This window comes from Manacus candei, unplaced genomic scaffold (genome assembly GCF_025592945.1).
Source record: "Manacus candei isolate 608988 ecotype Guabito, Panama unplaced genomic scaffold, ASM2559294v1 h1tg000017l, whole genome shotgun sequence".
NCBI classification, from domain to species: Eukaryota; Metazoa; Chordata; class Aves; order Passeriformes; family Pipridae; genus Manacus; species Manacus candei.
Window position 1 is genome coordinate 1571888 of NW_026138065.1, and position 21397 is coordinate 1593284.

Here is a 21397-nt window from a genome sequence, read left to right on the forward strand (position 1 = left end):
TCATATTTAGTTTCATTTAGCGTTTTCTTTGTTTTTATCCATATCTACAGATGCATGTGTCCATACAGCATGTTGTGCTTAAAATAAATTGCAAAGTTCCATCTGGACTATTGTCTGTGCACTGATTGCTGGCTGAAAGAAATTCAATTAATTACCTTTAAAAATATTTGAATGCTCCACCTCTTCCACTTTTTGCATGGAATGATTTTTAATTAATAGGAATTTGTTCTACAGTGGCTGTGCAGGATTTCTGAAGATAGGGAAATTTCCTACTGATATGTATTAGTTATTACAGTATGGCCAGTGCTGCAAGAAACTGAACTTGAAGACTTATGTAGCCAGTTCACTTTGCTATCGTGATGCTTGGAGCTTATTTGAGAAAGATGAATTTGAAGTGAAATACAAATGCTCAGGGTGTAAACCTTTTTAGTTGGAATGTACTCAAAGCAACTTCAGTTGAGGGCAAAGCCTGATCAGGTGTGTTTTTTAAGAGAACTTGGTTTACTTGGGAAAAATAGGAAAAAAGGCTTTTATATAGTTTTACATAGTAATGTAGGAAAGTAGCATTTAGAATGGGCTGTCGTGTTTTGTCATTAGGAGAGACTGCTTGGTACGCTTTTTGTTGATCTTCAAAATACATTCTAGTCAAATTAGAAGTTAGCAAGCTACATGAAATTACTGAGTAAGCCTTAATGTCGCCATGTTTATTGATATCAGCCTTTCAACAAAAATCTTAGCTTTAAAGTAGCAAAGCAAATTGCAATCCATTCTTTCAAAAGGATATCTGTTGTTTGCTAGAAAACATGCAATCATGTCTAGGAAAGTCCTTTTTTACTGTGTGGTTTGAGTTTTAATTTGACTATTTCTCTGACAATGCCTACATATCAAAAATATCCTTTGGGAATATAAGAGTATCACAAATACAAAGAACAGAGGGATGAAGTGCCTTTATGGCATCAGAAAATTTATATTACAGTGCGCAGGCTGCTAATGTTCGTGACTCTTTGCTGTGCCTGTATGTGGAACAGCAGAGAACCGAATTGTACTTTTAATGCCACATACTCTTGGAGTCTTCTGGATTTACTTCTTGAATTATTTGAAGTTTTTTTATTGTTGTTGTTTTCCGTTTTTCCTGATATTACAACCATAGTAGTTCTTAATTACAAGTAGAAAGTGATGCTGATAGGTAGGTTAGAAGCAAAAATGATCTAAACTTTTTTTTTTTTTAATATATTCATGATTTTTTTTTTCCAGGAGGGACTCCTGCTGTGTTATAAGTTTTTCCTTGAAGACCCTGATGGTTTGGTAGACCTCTAAGCGCACTGCATGATTTTTCTAACTTCTTCTGGCCTCATTTGGCACTGAGGAGGTTTTAGCTGATCCTGGGACTGGCTGCACATGGAGCCAATTTCAGCAAGTCAATGTTGTTTTTACCTTCTCCTGCAACTTTATTTACTTCTGTGTTTTCTACTTGATGGGTGATTTTCCTGTGCTGCATCATCAAGTTTTGCCTTGGAAGAATGTCGGCAATCCTGTGGTGCTCCCTTGGCAGGAAGACTTTCTTCCCTTCTGGCCAGACTTTCCTCCTCCTGCTATCACTTGTCCCTACCCAATAGCCACTTGCCTTCCCAGATACTGTTACAGTTCACTGATGGTGGTGTAAGCCTGTGTGTTGTGTGCATATGTCTCTAATCTCTGTAAGATTCTTGCTCCTGTGCTGTGTGAAAGGATAAACCTTCTGGGCTCCTTCCTTTGTACTGTTTCCAGCTTTGTATGGCAAATTTTCTTCTTTTTTGCCTTCTTAAAAAATACCTCTTTCTGTCACACCTACACCATGCTATCTGTCCACATGGTATTCCTCTAAAATACCAAAGGTCCGGGGAAAGGATGATATTAAAAAGGAATGCAAGTGAGTAAAATAGATAAATGAGAGATGAGAACTTTACCTTATTTATTTCCTTTCTGTAGATATGCATGCTGAAATGGCTGTCTTGAGTTGTTAGATACGCAGCCAAGACAGGACACTTGTGTAGTGTCCACCACAGTTAGAGCTTCATCATCAAGTCGTAAGAGTGAAGAAGAGAGAGCGCTCAGTCACCTCACTAGTTCAGTTATTTTAGCTTTGCAAGTCTGCAGGAATTGAAAAACTGTTTGCATCAGATGAAGTGCTGTACATCACCAGAACTGCTGTGCAGAACTGCCCTCCCTGTTGTTCACTTCTATGCCAGTTGTAATTTCTGTGCATGGGAACCTTCTAGCAGCTTCAGTTGCCCCCTAAGGTCTGTTGGGTTGACTTAATTTCCATCAGTGATAGATCATGTTCTCTGATGTGAGGAGAATGCACAGGTCATTTTGAGTATTTGCCTTACTGCCTTACTTAGGGCCCTTTCAGGCTGCTCAGATTTTATTTTTTAAGAGCTTAACACAGACTTTTAACTCTGTTCTCTGTGATAGGAAACCTGTCTTTGACTATGCTACATGAGGTGAGCCAAAATATGATTACAGGATTCTTAAAATACAGCTGGTACCACTGCTGCTATTATAGCTAGATATAATGAAGATGGTAGAAAGCCCTATTTTCTTTTTAATTGTAGTTATCTTGTTTAGTTGATCCATTTTATTTTGTGGGCTATGCCTTCACAAAACCTGCAGCAGTGGGCTTGCAGCTGAGGAGCAGAACTAAGAGAGGATGTTCCCTGGCATCTGAGGAGGACTCTGCCTTCAGAGGGACTCTTCTCACAGCCAGCTTCCTCTACCCCAAGGGGCTTTTGAAGGGAAACTCCACATTTCTTATCAAATGTCATAACTCAAGCCTTGATAATAGGATTGTCTTATTTTCAGCTAGTCCCACAACTGGGTTTGTGTTTCAATGAGATCATCATCTCAGCCTTCTCAAAGAAGTTGGCTATAGTCTTTTGTGAGAGGCTAAGACAAGTCATAGGTGAAGGAAGAGGTCTGCTTCATCTTTTGTTGTCTGACTGATTAGGAGGCTCAACTTTCTTTTTGTAGATAGATAGGTGTTTTCCTCTCCATTTTGTCTTCTACCTAGGGTTAATTTCATTCCTTTGTTCTCTGCCTAGGGCTGAAGGGTAGACTCCATGGGCAAGTAGTTTTATTTCTTTATTTTCTCACTCTTAGCAGAAACTCTAGGAGTAACAGTGTACTGAAAGCTTGGCATGCCATACAATGCCTGTGCTTCAGCACGTGAAGTGAATTTTCTTCCTGTGAAGGTGCAAACGTGACTTTGAAGTTCATAGGGATTCTGATCCCACTGGGTCTGGTGGGGACCCCTGTTGGAGAGAGGATAAAGGGCTTCTGCAATGTCTTCTCCCACACTGTAGGCACTGGCCTTCCTTGGGAAGAACAAGAGGGGTTAAAAACACAGCAGGGAAAGGAGAAAGCAAGTCTTCCATCTTGGAGGACAGAACCACTGCTGGCAACCTGAATATTTTGGAGCAATTTTAGAGGCATTTTTTTTTCGTCCTTCCGAACAGAAGGAAAAAGTCTCAGCAGAAAGATGAGTAACACTTGCTTGAGTACCCACATGTGCAGTGTAATGAGGAATCTGTTTTTCCCTGCTGAGCATCTGGTTCCCCCTGCTTGCTTGAACAGCATCCAGTGGGACGTAGCAGCCTATAAAGCCCAGGCTACATCTGTGCTGATTCCTCTGGGTATGCACACAGTGAGATTTATTTCTCTTTAGAGAAAAATGACCAGCTGCCCCAATCAATGTAGAATACTAAATTTGTTTGTATATAACGAAGAGAAATAGCTAGCAACAACATCTAGGGACAGACTCTTTCAGCTAGTGAAGTAAAATGGATGTTATTCTTAGGAGAATAATTGCAGCTGCTCTGGGCAAGCCCTAGTTTTTTTGCACACCAGACAGATGTGGCAGAAGAATGGGCATCTATTAATACATCAGAAAATCTGGGAAAAGTATTAGGTAGGATATGTGAATTGCTTCTGCTGTTGAGGTGTTTGACTGTGCCTTTGTTTTCGGTCTGATGCTCCTGTTTCGGGTAGCAGCTGATGCAACAACTGCCTCAAGTACCCTGCAACATCAGCTGGCACAAGAGTGGTGGGAAATGCGGCACTATGCGAATGGTTGGTTCGAACAGACAGCCAGTTTTGCGCTCTGAATAGTGTGTTACAGGACCAGATTTCTCAATGCATGGCAATGAAAACTGAGCTTGGAATCATTAAAGATGCCATCAGCATTCCCAGGTGGCTGTGAACTGATTGTTTCTCTTGGAGTGATGGGAAGCTGAACATGAGCCAGCAGTGTGCCCAGGTGGCCAAGGTGGCCAATGGCATCAGGAACAGTGTGGCCAACAGGTCCAAGGAAGTGATTCTTCCCTTGTATTCAGCACTGGTGAGGCCACACCTTGAGTACTGTGTCCAGTTCTGGGCCCCTCAGTTCAGGAAGGATCTTAGGTGCTGGAGCAGGTCCAGAGGAGAGCAACTAGGTTGGTGAAGGGACTCAAGCACAAGTCCTATGAGGAGAGGCTGAGGAAGCTGGGGCTGTTCAGCCTGGAGAAGAGGAGGCTCAGGGGAGACCTCCTCACTCTCTACAACTACCTGAAAGGAGGTTGTAGCCAGGTGGGGGTTGGTCTCTTTTCCCACGCAAGACAAGAGGGCATGGTCTTAAGCTGTGCCAGGGGAGGTTTAGGTCAGATATTAGAAAGAATTTCTTTACAGAGAGGGTAATCAGACATTGGAATGGGCTGCCCAGGGAGGTGGTGGATTCTCCGTCCTGGAGGTTTTTAAGGTAAGACTGGATGTGGCACTTGGTGCCATGGTCTAGCAACCACGGTGGTAGTGGATCAAGGGTTGGACTTGATGATCTTGGAGGTCCCTTCCAACCCAGCTGATTCTATGATTCCATGATTTTATATTATCAAATGCAAAATTGAGGTACTGCCTCATTACCATTGCAGGCATTAAAAAAAAACCCTTAATGATAATTCTTATAAAAAATTGTGAAGTGTCATCTAATGTTCTGATTTTTCTGCAGGCCTCCTAATTGGGGCTAGTGGCTGGCAGCACTGCAGCAGACAAGAGCCATCTCAGTTTAGAGTTCTTACTGTATGCAAGAGCTGGGCAGGATGATGAGTTTTTATGGTCATATAGGTATAACTCTTTAAGAGTCAGTGAAGACAAGTGCAGTCACCCAGCAACCCATGAGTCAGTGAGAAATGTTGTTGGTGAGCTGAGGCCATACAGATGTTGGGAAAGTGTGCTTCTGGTTCTGCCTCTTGATAAATTCTGTGTGGGGAAGCACATGTATTGAAGCAATACTTAAAGCAACAGTGAAGAAATATTGCTCTACAAGTCATAGCTAGAAGAGCAGCAAATTGATGGAGCAAAATTTCTCTCTCTGATGGTTCAGCGCTTGGTGCATAATTCTGAGTTCTCATTCATATTCCCATTCATATGGAAACCCTTGGAGAACTCTGTAGATTGAAATGTGCAGAAGGCCCAATGCTTCTACGCCTTAAAGTACATCTCTTGATATTTTTTGTCTCAGATTAGATTAATTTTTGAAGTTGGAAGCTTTCCAAGGTAAGACTCTGCATTTTACTTCTAATTCAGGTGACTAGTTCTGGCAACTGACAGAATTTTCATTTTCAGTATAAGTTAAACACGACTCTTCTCCTATTTAGTGTCAAAAGTCCATGCCTCAAGAGTACTATTAGGTTTAGACAGAGAAATTGGATTTTCAGCACATCAGTTCAGCAGATATTTTGTGTTTTTATAATTGTTTAACTAACTTTCTCATAATATAGAAGTTTTCTGTGGACTGCATTATCCAAGGAAAAATCAGAGTTGTTTAGAAAACCCTGAGCTATGTTTAAAGGATGATTTTGCTTCCCATTACAGAGATGTACTGCTGTGAAAATCTCATTGTTTAAAGTCCCATGGATCATTGCACAGAGATGAAAAGGAACTTACGTGCTTGACTGAAAAATTGCTTTCCTGGTATGGTGATACTCAGATATAGCCCAGACAGGCTTATGAACAGATCACATAGAATGAAAATCTTATCTAATGTCTTCCTTGATTAGATAGAATCAAACTTTGTGGTAAAGAATTTCAGAAAACAAAAAGTGCTGGTTTACCTTAGTGCATTTCATGCTATCTAGCCCTGAATGTTCCTGAGCGGAAGTTCAAGACCAGCAACAATGTGGTCTTGTCCTGGTAAAAATCTGTGCATGATATCTGTAAGGAATGAATCTGTTGATTTTACCCAAGAAAACTTTGGGTACAAGCATATTTTCTTTTTTTCTTTTTTTTTCTTTAGTCCCAGTTGTACATGTCTAGCTTAAAGCTGTCTCTTGTTAAGTATAGTTTTATTCAAAAGCTTTGTCTTCAAAACTTTGAGATATTCCCACTGAGGGAACTGTAAAGATACAAGGAAATTATTGATTGATTTGATTTTTATATTGTAGATTTTTTCCCTAAAGGCCCAGCAAAGTCCCTAGACTTAGGATTTTTGTTGGATTTTTGGCTTGATGTAGACTGTCACAGATGTTTACACCAAATGTTCCTGAAGTATCACTTCTGATTCCTTTTGCAAAGGACTGGACAAAAGCTTTTTTTGAAGGTCAGCTTTTGTTTGCTGTTAAAAACAAGATTAGAAGTGTAGGGCTTGATTTAGATATTTTCATCATCTCAGACAGTACAGCTTCTTGTGACTTGAGAATCGGAGGAGGAATCATATTAGAAGACATAAGATTGTAAAAACCATGTTCTGTGCAGGCTGTGATCACTAGAATGAGGTTATCCTTTGCAGGCAGTGTCCTTACTCCTGACCAAATTCAAACTGTACACTGTTTAAATCTGCTGATTTTTATCGAGGAGGGAATACATATTCATATGAATTGAGGGTTCAGCCCATCATGCTTTCTCATATGCATACAATATGAATGTGGGCTTCTAGGATGTTGCTCTTGAATTAGAAATTCAAATTTGAGTAATTTTAAATTATTCTGATTTGTGCTTAGTTTTAAAGAAACTAAAGTGCTTTTTGCTTAAGCACTATATTGTCGTTTGGAGATAGGGAGTTAACTAATAAGATCTTTAGTAATTTTTTAGGTGACAGTAATGGAAAGGAGAATATTTACTGTTAAAGGACTCTTGTCTTTCATGATCTTCAGGCAGGGATCAGAGATGGCAGCTTAGTTTCTCTATGAAAAATAAGAATTTTCAGTACAGGATTTGTTTTACACTGGTACCATATGTGTGGTATATTCTATTGTGCAGATATGGAAACTGCATTCTGACTACATTTTTTTGTTACTCTGTATATGTTATTACTTATACAGGAACTGCTTCTGTTTAAGCAGTGTGTATATTTGTTTATCTTGAATGTGTAGAACAGCATGACTTGCCTTTTGCCCATTTGCATTCTTTTAATTTTTTCTTAGGAAGCAAAACATAAATACATAATAGCCTGGTATGCAAAGGAAAGTATGCTAGAAAAGTAGAAGGAAAGACATTCAGAAACGTGCTTTCCTTTAGTAGAAAGCCATTCTTCCCAGTATTGTGCTAGTCAGCCTTCCTCTGAACAAAGCCACTTCCATAGTATCTGTAATTCCTGCCTGCAAATCATAACTTCTTGGAATATTCTTTAAAAGGCATTTTAAACATTATCTATTATATCATGGCATTTAATGTCCTCTGCAGTCATGTGGGAAGCCTGCGATAGAGTGAGGAATGTGTGAACCAGACCACTTGTTTCCTAGTCTTCTTCCGTTGCATTGAATTGGCTTCCTTTATTTAGCTTGCACACCATTCCCAATTACGAACATCATCATCTCGGCAGGTTCTGTGTTATTACAATTCAACATACTTGGTAGCTATTTTTTTTTTTAAGGTCAGTAAAATGGGATCAATAAGGGGCTGTGGCTTGCCTGAAGTGTTTGGCTCTTAAAATTTTTCCCGTTGTCTCCTGTTACATGCCAGATCAGCCTGAGCTCCTGAACATGCAGCATTCCCACATCCTCCTGCAACCCTCCAGCTGAAGTCCATGTTATGTCAAAGTATTACTTCCTTCATCATCCAGAAATTACATCATTCCTCAGCTCCTGCTTTCCTGTTTTGGTCTAGCATGTATACAGTAAGACCCTAGGATATAGCAAGTCTGCATTCCTCTTCTTCTGTCCTCATTACAGATCCTAATGTGTCTAAGTCCACTGCAAGTCATTTAAATGAAAGGCCTATGTGGCATCTGCATGAATGAAAAAATTGCACATGATGTATGGATTGCTGTGGGTTCTGCAAGTGTTAAAAACCTTTATTTTCCTGCATATTCAGTTAAATTTGCATTAATTGAATTTCTGTCTTATTCTAGCCCTTCCATCAACTGGGTCAAGAACTTTGCTTTCTCTGTGATGGAGTTAGCTTATACTGAATTTGAGAAGTAAGTTCTAAATGGTCCTTATAATAGATTGCTAAGATTGTGAGGACAAGCTGTCAAATTCTTGATTAGCTGTTCTGTCAGAGAAGAATAGCAATGAGTCAAAACTATGGATGTCTTCCAAGGCAAGAATTTAGTGTTATTCCAAGGAGCTCTTTCTAAAGCCATTTACCCTTGTAGTAATACCTAAAGCAGCTTTTATGCAGACAGAATACCCCTCTTAAAATGAAATATGATGCTCCAGGGTGCTTGTAGAAGAAAATACTCTTTCTGGTTCAAGTCACATGTAACAGATCATGGCTGTTAAAGCTCTTTGTCGGTAGAATGAATCAGTATTGACTGCCTGGTTTCTCTTGCGGGTCATTAGCTTGTCAGTTAATTGGAAAGCTTGTGAGGGGCTTCTCTGTGGTGGTGTTTTGTGGTAGAAGAAAACAACCTGGGAATAAATGTAGTTAAAAGCTGTTTGTAGTTCGTAACTATGGCTGGTTCTTACATGGTTTTGATTGCTGTGTGTGCATCGTATGTTGGGCTAATCTCTAAAAGGGATAAAGGATTTCTATGGTGTAGCTCTGAAGGCTAACAAGGGTTTGAAAAAGGATTCTACTGTGAAATTCATACCATAAATAATACAAATACACTTGTAAGAGTCTGTGTGAATGCTGCAACTGTAACAAAAGGATTCTTTAGATTCAAGTCTGTGGTTAATGCAGCTATCAGTAGTTTTGGTCAAATTAATTACTTACTAGTGATACCCTTTATTGATATAGGTCAGTTTAATTAAAAAAATCCCTTAAAATTATAGCTCTGCAAAATTCTCTTAAAACTATAATTCTTCTGTCATTGAAGCAGCAGCATTTGATTCTTTATTTACCTTTCTTTCAGTGAATTGATAGAGACTCAAAAAAGAAATCTGTGTATTAAAGAGGGTGTTGTTTCCCACTGAGCACCTGGTCCTGAAAGTCTGGGTGGGCTTGTGCATCCTTGTTAGCAATGCAGACTTAGTTTGTAATGCTGTTTTGGATGTATTGTTTTAAAGGAAGTTAAAAATTGATCTCTCTTCCCATTAGCTGTGTGAGTTCTGCAGAGCAGTGAAACATTGTATGAACCCCAGGCGGGGAGGCTTTCTTTGAGGAAAGTAAACAGATAAGGGGAAGAGCACATGGAAGGGATTTGTTAAATAGAGTTGCCATCTATATACTGTTGTTCTTCTGGCTATAACTGCACTTTACATTTTGTTATGGCCTGGGTCTTTAGAGTTGAATTTTATGAGGCATTTTCAGCACAATTGGGTCAGTCACCCATTATTCATTCAATTACACACTGCAGCCTTGCTGCTCCTCCTTGACATCTGTACACAAAGCTCATCTTTTTTTTACATAACCTGACCAGCTCAGATGCCAATTGTGGGAGATGCTGAAAGTCACTGGGAGCTCCAAAGCATGAGAAAAGAAGTGGCTAAATAGTTCATTCCCCCTGGCATGCCCAGAGGCAAGCAGGAAGCTGATAATGGCATCATTACACATGTAATACTTTCTGTTTTGCACATATATTGCTGTAGAAAAGGGAGAAATTTGAGACTGTTGTGTGGGAAATGTAATTAAACCACTTTTACATAGCTAGCTAGTTTCATTTCTGTTTGTTGCCTTACATAGGCATTGACTTACACTGTCATGAGCTGTTTCTGAGGGGCTACCTCATCTGGAGCTGGAGGGACCCCTGCGTCCTGGGGTGGTAATGAGGTGACTGGCCTTGCTGGGCTGTCGATCGAAAAGGTGTGTGTTCCATGAAGCAGAATATTAGGGAAAGCAATGCAAACAGCTGTCTCATTAATGTGATTAAATGATATGCTGAAATCTGCCTCTGAGGCTGTTTCACTCCTGTGTGCAGCTGGGTAAGATGGTCCAGCCAGCCTTTCTGTAGATGATCAGCAACTGAGTGCAAGTCCAACTTCAGGTGCTTTGGGATTCAGACCCATATAAATGCTGACTCTTGAAATAGGGCTCAGTAAATGCTGTGCTTGGAAAATAAGAAGGAGCATGTTCTCAAAAGAAAAATAAAATGTATAGAGGAGGTAGGCAGCAGGAAATGCGTACATGTCAAACAGGCACTCAGTCTTAACGTGCTTTCTGAATAACAGTGAGTTGTGTTTCTTCCACCTGTAAAATGAATACAGCACTGTCTTATCATGCAAGAGTATCACTGAAATAAACCCAGTGATGTTTCTGAAATGTTTGGATGTTTCAGCATCAAGGACTAAAGAAAAGCTCAGAAATAAATTAATAGTTCTTATTTGGGAAGCATAGTAACAGTAGGTTGTGAAAGAAGTACGGTTTTTATAACACAGGTAAAAGGAAAAATTGAAATGCTGCTGATGGGGAGTTCTGACTGTCATGTACACAGAATTGAGGTGTCTGACAGAAAAGAAAATAGTGTGTGATAAAGTGACTGAACACTGTATAAAAGCATATGCCTCCTAAGTAGGAGGGAGGGAAGTATTAAGTTGCAAAAATAATCTCTATCCTAACTCCTGATGTTTGATTTGACTTGGATTTTTTGAACTTTATGTTAAAAATGCAAATAATTAATTTATTTACAGGAACCAAAGGTACAGATTTACACTAGATTCGATGATATAAAAGTAGTGAACCTAATTGTTTATAAATGTGGAAGAGAACTTTGACTTTGTTCGTATAAGTGTGATGCTTCAATTTCAGCCCACTGTTGAATCAATTTGGTAAATATTTGGTAGGTTTTAAGGATCTAAAGAAACTGAGTAATGGTATTTCACATACAGTTACCTTGAGAACAAGTGACTGTAGTTGAACTTCTCCTGGCAGAGTTGAAAACTGGAGAAGCAGAGTTGAAAGCTGCAAACTGTTTTTGTTAGAAATGCCTTTGCATTAGGTGTTTGGATTACAGTCTAGCAAATCACCTGTCCTGGGCACTGCCAGGGACTTCTAAGACATGATTACACAAATAATCTTAATTGTGTCTCAGACGGTAAGTAAAATCCATATACTCATAAATAACTGTAAAGGTCGTATTGGTTAGTCACTAACAACACTGAAACTACATCTAGTTTTTTTTCTTGCTATTGGCTCTGTTGTGTTAGTACAAGTCATCTTAAAGCCTTTATTTCCCTATGGAAATGTGTCTTGTGTAGCAGCCCGTGTTGAGCAGAAGTCAACTTTATTTTATTTCAATCCCTTCTAGCCTTCAGGAAAAAGAACGATTGTTCAGCATGTCCATTAAAGAAACTACTGCCAAAGTAAGTACATGTTTTCGGTTCTTCAGAATATTTACAGAAGCAGATCATAGTAAATTGTCCATGTTTTAGAAAGTTTATTTTGCAGTGTTCCTTCTAAAAAGACTTTGTACATAAGTAGTTTCAAGCATACACTGAAAAGCCCTCCTCAACTTTATATTTGAGCAGGCCACTGAGATTATAATACTTAGGGAAGCGTGTATTAGGGAGGGTTCGAGACATACTGAAACTTGAAACCATGACACTGTTAAAAGCTTAACAAAAACCAATATTTATTACTAAGAGGTGGCCAACAAAATGAACAAACCCAAAAAGGAGGAAGGAGGAGAGAAATAAGCCCTCAGCACGACCTCCCCAGTTACCCAGCTGTTGCCCATAAAGTTATCTTACCGACCTAGCATGCCTGTAATTACCCACAGCAGAAGCTGCATCCTTGGAGAGTCAGTAAGTTCACAAACTGGCAGGCGTCCCCGCCAAAAGGCAACGTTGTCCTTGGTGTGAAGTTAGCTGTCTTCCAAGAAAGCACTATCTACTTTTATACAATTAACTGAGTGACCACAACCTCCCAGGTGTGGCCAGCACCGCCCAGCCAGAGGCCCTCAGTCCCACATCCCGGTTATGTAAGTGCATCTCTTCTGTGCGTGCGCGAGAACTTTGGAAATCCCCTCACGCACGCGCAGTATGCCTTGGGGGTCTTTCTTAATTGAGTCTGGGGGCGCTACTTCATCCTCCTCCTCCTCAAATTCTCCTTCAAGTGACCTTGGAGGACAATTAGCCAATCACAGAACACCAATTAAAACAGTTTATACAGAAGTTCTCCCTCCGAGGACGAATTCACTGTTCTATCAGTGAACTTGGCAGGGAGAATATAAACTACTGCAGGTGGCTGGGGCCAAACACAGACCAAAAGTATCAGCATAAATTCACCCTGGTACAGAAGCGGATGGAGTAATTTCTTCTTTCTCAGCTTTTTTGCTGGTGATCAGTCCTCTTGCTCAGGTCTCTGTTCAGGATCAGACTCCTCAGCTTCGTGAAATAAAAGTGAGCTCTGGTCATAGCTGAATGTTTTCACTCTTAATAAAGAACCTCTTTCTTTCCTACCTAACTGGCTTTGTTGGTATGAAGGGAAAAGCATAAACTAAGAACCTCATTTCCCTGCCCTTTCACTAATAATCTAGCTAGCAATCTCATTCTCACACTCCTTGTAAAATACAAAGAAAAGTGATATGGCATATTTAATATAACTTTTGTTTTTAACTGGAAATGTTACTACTCTTCCTTTAACTTTCTTATTTCTCTTGGCCTCCTTTCAAGAAGGAGAATACTAAAGTTTTCTTTTTCTTTTGGAGTAGCTCAGTGAGCCACACAGCATCTTTGCTCCATGAATGTTCTAGGAAAAAAAAGATCCACTTACTCTACCTAATTCATCTAAGTAAGTTCACCTATATGAAACAGGGAGTGGAAAATATTTCTGGGTTTTGATCAATAATCAATTTATGGTCTGAAATAAACTTATTTTTCATGTTCTTTCTCTAGTAGCACTCACCTAAATCAGTAAAAGTTTTATCCTTTATAATTTGTTCTTCCTAATCATCTTGACCAATGCTTTTAGTATGCACTGTTAAAAAGATCGTCCTTCCTTCTCTTCTGCTTTGTTTTAAGCTTATTTTCTCTATTCCTTGCTTATGCCCACATATTGGGAAAATTAGTATAAGACTATTATAATATGATGCTTCCTCCTGTATTTTTGAAATGACTATGAATAAAGTATCAAGGAAATTATTGTAACTGACATACAGGTCATCTACTAAAATGAACAAGTCATTCGGTACCTCAAAGCTATTTGCAAACTAAAACAGAAGTTAGAGAATTTGCCTTCTCCCCAGAAAATGTGCCTCTTGAGGTTTTATTTTACAACTGTAGTGTCTGGATACTTTTTCAATAAGAACTGAAACATTGGGTAACAATAGAGAAGTCTGCAAGGTAGAATTTCACAGCTTGATTATTTCTTTAAATTTTCAATAGATAAAATATTACTTCAGTTTCATTCTATTTCTGTGTGATGGGTTTTATTTATTAGAGAAGATAAATATGAAGCATGTAATGAGACTCCTCCAAGTAATTTACTATGTAGTTTATTCAGATTGTCTCATCCTTTTATTTTCGTCTCAAAATAAATAGAGCTGGTCTTTTAAACCTTCTTATTGTATGGAGAAAACACTCATTTGTCAAAAGTCCTTTCTTTCCCTCTGTGCCACTGGCATTCTATGGCCTTTTCTGCCTCATCTGTGTTGTTTTCAACCTTGGCTGCAAAAGCTAAGTTTTGCCTGCTAATGAAGGGAACAGTGTCTCTTATTCACCACCTTCCTTCAGAAATTATTATCTGCTTTCACTAATGGCAAGATTATGCTGTGTGGGAAACCAAGTGGACTGTTCCTTCCTTCAGGCAGTGTTGAGAGAATTTCTTTATCTTTTCCAAGGTGCTGTTGTAGAGAAATGTGAAGGTTACTCAAAATTCTTTTTTCTTGAGATGATTGGAGGAAGAGTAAATTCCAGTGCTTTAGTCGCTGTCCTTGTCCCTGTTTTTGCTGCTCTAGATTAACATCATATGCTGGAAAGATGGAAGAGGATGACAGTGGGCAAATTTGCTTTTGATATTTTGCTGCTTTTCATCTTGATTGCACACATCTTTGCTAACCAGCTTCCTACTGGTTTCAGATAGACTGCTTCTTTGAGAAGAATTTGTGTCTGAACAGAGATTTGTAAGGTATATTCCCAAACAAGAGCCTTTTTTTTTTTAAAGTCTGCTTTAAAAAACCCTCACAAACCACTGAAGAGAATTTTAAAATAGATACAGTAATACTTGGCTGTAAAAAAACTTCCCTGAAACTGAAAGGGAGTTTTTTCAGACTTCAAGCTTGTTGGTCTGTGGGACACAGCAGAGCTGAGCGCTGAGAAAAGGAAAAGGTCATCACTGGGGCCCCAGGCACCTGCAGTCAGACTGGGTAGAGGAGGATGGTGTGTTCACTGGGAGCAAAGAACACTGGCATTGTGAATGTTCACCATCTTTGTTAGTGAAGAAATAACCTTTCCTTAGTGGCCAAATAAGCTCCTGTAATGAATAATAATATCTGTTATTAAGATAAAACAGTTAGAAAAAATGAGAAGAACTGGAGCTTGTAGAGTAGACTTGATGCAATATGGAAGTAGGGCTATTAGTTTAGGGGATATTACTTTGTCTTTCCCAGTTGCTCATTTAGTTTTGTTGAACTATGCCATATGATGGGCCTGAAGATTAATGTTGTTCATTTATCTGTAGAATACATGTGACATAGCTACAAGCAGAGGTTCGGCAATGTTCTTAGCTCATGTTCCAGAAGAATCATCTCTGAGTTGGAGGAACTGCCTTTCAGCCTCTGGTCCCTGCATTTGGTCCATTAATAAAGAGCACCAGCAAGCTTTGTTCTGATAGTAGTGCTTACAAACTGGACAGTGTTCACTATAAACTGATTAAACCTCCCAGCTTATTTTGCATAATTGCCAAACAGCTGTCTAGTCCTAATGACTTTAAATTACTACCAGCATGGGATATATTCGTGCAGTTTTCCTGGAGCTGAAAGATTCCCCATCTAATTGCAATTCACTGAGCCATTCAGTGTCCCTAAAGAGAGAACACTGCTTAGAAAGAAGTCATTGAAAACTTTCAGATTTATTTTGGAGGTGGGAGACAGAAATGGCCTTCAGGTTCTTTTGGGCACATTTATTCACCTCTGACAGGTTTGGGGATTTAAAAATACTTTGACTGAATTAGTTGGTGAGTCACTTAGAAGGGGGTACTGAAACAAAGTGAGATATGTGGGAATTGAAAAATTGTAATAGGTGCAGAAATGATGAGATATGTGTTTTTAAATTAATAGGATGACTCTGAAGTCTTTAGATAGTATCAGTTACTGCTTGGAGGATAGTTCTATTGACTCAAGAAAAAGTATGACCCATTTATGATTAAGAGGTAATCTCAGCTAAACTAAGAGGGTATTATTAATTTAAAAGGATTTACAGTTAGTGTCAGATCTGAATTACTATATTTTAATTGTACAGATAATCCATTAGAACTATAATGCTTTTGCTCTTAAAAAGTGAGGTAAGAGATGTGCTTCTGTTAATAAGCATGGCATTTGTTTTTGAGGAGGAAAAAAAGTGAAGGAAGGCAGGGAAACTTCTCTCTGGAGATTTCATTTCACATCACATCTTTTCAGAACTGACCTCTGCCTATCTTGACTATTGCTTTACCCTTGGTTCCAATGTTTTCTTAAGTGTCAGCTACACTTTTGAGCAAGGATTTGACATCTGCCTTCAGAATAAGGGTTTTGCCTTAGTTCAATGAAAGATTTTTTTCTTTTTGTTTATTTTGCTTTCCTTCCCAAATAATGCAATGTGGAGTAAACCCCAATGGTTTTGAATATGTGATAGTTGTATGAACTGTGTATGTTGCACCTCAGTCCTTCTGAGGTGGCAGTGTACACTGAAACGTAAAGTACAGAAACGTCTGAACTTCCTTGATGTATTTTTTTCTCTCCTATCTCTCTCCATGTTTTTAATACCAGTTCTGATTGATCGCTGAGGGGCCTTCAGTTAAAAAGATGAAAACAAACAAAAGAGAGGGCAAGTCAGAAACCTGAATCCCAGTCATCTGTGTCTCATGATTGTGAAACAAAGTACAGTATCAAGCTGGTATAGCCTTATTTATTGCCTGTGCAGAAATAAGGCTGCTTTGCCTTTTTTTTTCTAGTTAAGATGTAGAGCAGGGTATATTTTGTGTAAAAATTGCTGTATGTTGTGTTATGGCACTTTAGTCTCTAAATGTTGGTTTATTTATACTCCACTCCAAGCAGCACTGTTAATACTAAAATTGTACAGAATTTGTAAAATGGCCTTTCTTCTGTGTGCAGCCCTCAGCACCTAGTAGTGCAGTGTGTCCTCTCTCATACAGGAACTAATTCTAATACCTTTCCCTATTTTTATAATAGAATGTGTAGCAAAGGCTGGAAATTTTGATTCATCTTGGGTATTTCTGTAAAGACATCACTTTTTATTAAGCTTTTGTAGCTTGCTGCAGGATGTTATGTCGTGTCTGTAAACTAAGAACATTTGAAGCCCCATTTGAGCTGCCTTATACTTTTACATGGATGAATTCTATATCATGGCTGTCTGCCTCAATTTAGGTTTGCACGAGTCAGAAACTCTGCAGTACTTTGAGGAGGAAAGTGAGTGATATTGAGACTCAGCTACCAGCTCTACTTGAAGCCAAAATGCTGGCTGTTTCAGGTAAGTCTTAAGTGATGAGAAGGACTAACACTGATAAGGGTTGTATCAGAGCAGTTACTGACCTCTTCTTTACAGACTTTTCCTAAAAAGTTGTTGATGTGCTTGTGTACATGCCTTCAAATGATGGCAAGTCTAGCAGAATGGGGTTGTGTCATGTCTTGTGTAAGGTATTTCAGGCCCCTCTCTGCGGTTTGGAACTACTGGCAGAGAGGATGCTGTGCGGTAGGCAGTAAACGTGTGATAGACATGTTATTTTTCCATAGGTGAAATTGGTATATAATTATCCATAGCTGTTCCTGGACTCTACAAGTTACGTGCTTAGAGGTCTCTGGCTAAGTTATAAATGTATAACTAAGGTATCAAAATTACGAGTGTGGCTTTAAATGACGCTTTAAAATGGAATACAATAATTGGCAGCTTCTGCTGTTCAGATCATTAAACAACTATTGCTAGCAGCAAAGGAGCAATTTTGTCCTTGTAGCACTCATGCATGTTATTTAGCACCAATAAAACACTGAAATGTGGTTACAGCGTCTGATATATAACAGCTTTACATGCCCCAAACTTGGCATTGCTGCACTATTGTCCAAGGAAAAAAGATGAAGCACAGTTCTTTATCTTGAAAGCTGAAAGAGGTAGGTTTCCTAATTCAGCAAATGGTTTACAAATGTTTAAGTAGGTGTCTCTCTGCTAGACACCTGCCTCAGAGAGGAAGCTGAGTAGAAGGGAATGTGGATTGGAGTACAAGGAGTTTTCTGGTGTTGCACCAAGTAAAGAAAGGCTAAAGGATTTTTGATACATGTCAAGGTGAGATATGTAGCTTTCCACAGGTGATTTACCTTCTCAATTATATACAAGAATCTATACTACACACATGAATTATTTTAAAATGAAACCTTGTGCGGTGTCACATGGTTTGTTTGCCAGAAGTGGATGACATCAGGGTTTAACAAAATCTGAAAGGAAATCAAGGCCCAGATCTTCTGCTGCTGCTGAACATGCTCAGTTTTCTTACTTCTCATAACACCTTTTTGAAATTGAAATCCTCTTTATTTCTCTGTCCACTTGTAAGAGGTAAGCTGAGCAATTGTCCTTCTCTACCCATAGGCTGCCTGAATGTAGGTAATTTTCTAACTCTCAGAAATGGGGTCAAAGTTTTCCACAGCCATTCTGTGGCTTTCTTGAGAACAAAATGTGCAACTGCTTCATGCTGCTAGTAGGAAGCATTTGGCCAGGAAAGCTGTATCTCAGTCTGACACTTTGAGAGAGTGAATGACAACTTGAGGATGGTTTCCAAGACGTTCATAACAGTATTTTATACTTGTTAGCTCTTGAAAAAGGTTGGTTGTTTCAGGAATGAATTCAAAAGGCGATTTAATGCTGCTGTTTCTATAAACTGTTTTCACTGTGACTGCCTTTCTATGCTTTTAAGTATCTGTGCAAGTTCTTTGTACTGATAAGAAGCACTATTTCTTTTTTCACTCTTGCTCTGAAAAACTCTTCCTTCAGGGAATTTTAATGACTGTGAATGGTACAATCCTAAGTTGTTACTAAGGCAGAATTCTGGATGGCACTAGTTTGAAAATCAAGGACAAAAGATAATTTGGTGACAGTGGATACTGTAATTTCTTCACCTCCGTTTAAGGTACAGATACTTTTAGTTAATATGGTGGCACTTGCTTGTGTTAAATGAAGAGTTATATGCAGAGGATACAGGGGAGATACAAGAATAAAAAGAGAATTTTTTCTCTGAAGACCTGAAAGTAAAAAAAAAATCTGAAAAAAATAGAAATATTTCAGTTTTAGAGCGTGAAGTGAATAAAATCAGAAAAGCCAAGACACAGAGTGAATTGCAGCTAGCAGAGAAACAAGTGAGAGAGAAAAGACTTGGTAAATACAGAAGAAGAAAGAGGAAGGAAGAGAGAAAAATAGGTGGGGTTTTATGTTGGTGGTTTTTTTTTCTTCTTAAGACAAAACCAGTGAGGAATAGATAATATAAAGAAGGCTGAATCACTTGGTTTTTGTGTATTCCTCTGTTTGGTGTAAATGAATGACCCTTCTTAAATAAGTCATAATTAAGAAGTAGGTCTTAACCTTCTAAATACTGGTTAAGATTTAAGCAAGATACTGTATGTACATATCCCCTGATCTTCCAGTCAGCTAACAATGTTATGAGCAGCCTGGATATATTGAATCATTAAAAGATGGAAGAATGTTCATTTGGGTAATGTACAATTATTTAAGGACAACCCTGGAATAGCATGACATTCAGAAGAAATTGTAGTGTGGACATGTAAATATGCAGTAATCATAAAGTCTAATGGTCACAGAGGTTTTCATTTAGTCTGGAAGCATCAGGCAGGGATAAATGTCTGTTACTTCTACTTTTTTTCCATAGTAGTTAGATAGATAGATTCAAATAGTTTCTTCAAAACCAGTACTAATAGATACTGAGAACAACTGTTTTTCTCTATGTAGTTGTCACATCATTTTTGTTTAACATAGCATTTTTCTTGAGGAAGCAGTAAGAGTTAAGTGACTTTGGAACAGTGTCAAAGTAAAAGGGTAACTGTATCCCAGAAGTTAAATTAGATGAGCTTAAGAATATAGTTAAGTGATAATTAGTTTTCAGAGCTTACATGTGGTGACTTAGTGATGTGATGGCTTGGAAAGCTTTGATATATACTTCAGCCTTTAATGGCTTCCTTAGTAGCTTGAGACAACATTCGTCTTCTACATGGATGGTACTTTATAATCCAAATATATTGATTTAAAGTATTGATGTATTTGCAACAGAAAATGTAAGAATACGGTTGATCTTATTTTTAGAGGAAAATACCACAATAAATGCATTGTAAGCATAACAATTCTATTAGTTCTGTCAATAGAATACATTGGATTTTAAGGCTGTATGATAAATGACACTGTAAAGACAATATTGTGTACGTAAATGTCTCTCCTCATTATTTTGTTCTGGGAAGAAGTATAAAATTAAATTTAGAAGACAATTTATGACTATTTGGATTATTGAAGGCCATAAAATAAATACAGTGGGTTTAATTAAATCCCAGTGAGATTTCATATGGGAAAAAGAAAAGAAGCCCATACTTACGCATTCAAGAGGTATTTCTATCAACAATTACAATTCAGATCCTTTATATCAACAGCTCACTTCTGATTGATCTGTTGTGATAAATATTCCTGAGATGCTAGTCCAGACTTTTCCTCCAAAGATAATTAGTAGAACCTTATATTGTTTGTGGTTCTTAAGTCAGTAGCTTTCGGTAATTATAGCTAACAAGTACTCCTGATTGCATGAGATGTTACTGTTGACATACACATTTGTAAATACTCATTCATGTAATCTTATAGTTTGGCATCTAGTAGGTTTTTGGTTGTGTGTTTGTTTTTTTTAATTATAACTGACTACCTTAATGGCAGTGCTTAGAAACCTGCATTTTATTATTCTAACAGTTGCTTCTTACAGTAGCTCTTAACGTGCTTATAAAAATTTTGCCATCAGTTATGGGAAGAATGTGACAGTACACGGTACTCCTTTCTTTTAGCATTCTGTAACTATTTAGCATGAAATTTTTGGAGGGAATAAACTTCAGATGAAATGTTTGGAAACTGGTAAGAAAATTCAAATAGAATGATCTGTAAGCAAGTGTGAACATAGCTGTGGAAATACTATTAAAACTTATTTTCATACTTTGGGCAAGTGTGGGGGGAGATGGCAGGCCGATGGAACCCCCAGGTCCCCTGGAAGTAGAGGAGCTCGAAGCATTACAGGGTATAAGACCGTTCCCTTGAGAAAAGTAGAGATAACTGCACGTTCCCATGGAAACAGCCCTGAGTGCTGGACAGTGCAAGGTCGGAGCTGCTTGGCAAACTGCAGGTGTTGCATTCCTGGGTGTTTTGTAAGAACATGTTTGTAGTGTGTGTGGGGGAAAGTGGAAGTTGGCACTAAATAAAAGCTGCCCGCTCAGTGTAGCAGGCAGACATCTCTTTGTCTCACCATCCTCTTGTGTCTTGTGTGTCGTTCTTCCCCCCTTTGGACCAAGGCCTTTCGACAGGTACCCAGTGACAGGCAAGAGCAAATCATATATGAGAAATGATGTGTTTCATGTTTTTCCTTAGTGAGAAAATAATTTGGTAATGGAAGGGAGGATGTAAACTAAAATGAATTTTAGTCCTGTTACGTCTGGTTCCTATATTTGAATAAAAGAGTTTGTTTGATATGTTTTGTAATGTCTTCATAGACTCTGTGAATTTTTTTCCTCTTGAGAATGCATAGTAGCATGGGACGAGATAACCAGAAAGTGGCTTAGCAGGGAGCTAAGCAGGCATGAATGAAATGCTGAATTTGTTATCTATGAGATGCA

General features: G+C 38.5%; 1 protein-coding gene across 1 annotated transcript in view; it reads left to right on the forward strand.

The window, feature by feature from the left end:
• Positions 1-21397, forward strand: part of DISC1 (DISC1 scaffold protein) — a 189251-nt gene that overhangs the window by 65335 nt on the left and 102519 nt on the right. The window contains exons 7-9 of the mRNA XM_051783465.1: positions 8357-8425; positions 11636-11690; positions 16910-17012. Coding sequence (XP_051639425.1) covers positions 8357-8425; positions 11636-11690; positions 16910-17012 — 227 coding nt within the window. The remainder of the gene's footprint in view (positions 1-8356; positions 8426-11635; positions 11691-16909; positions 17013-21397) is intronic.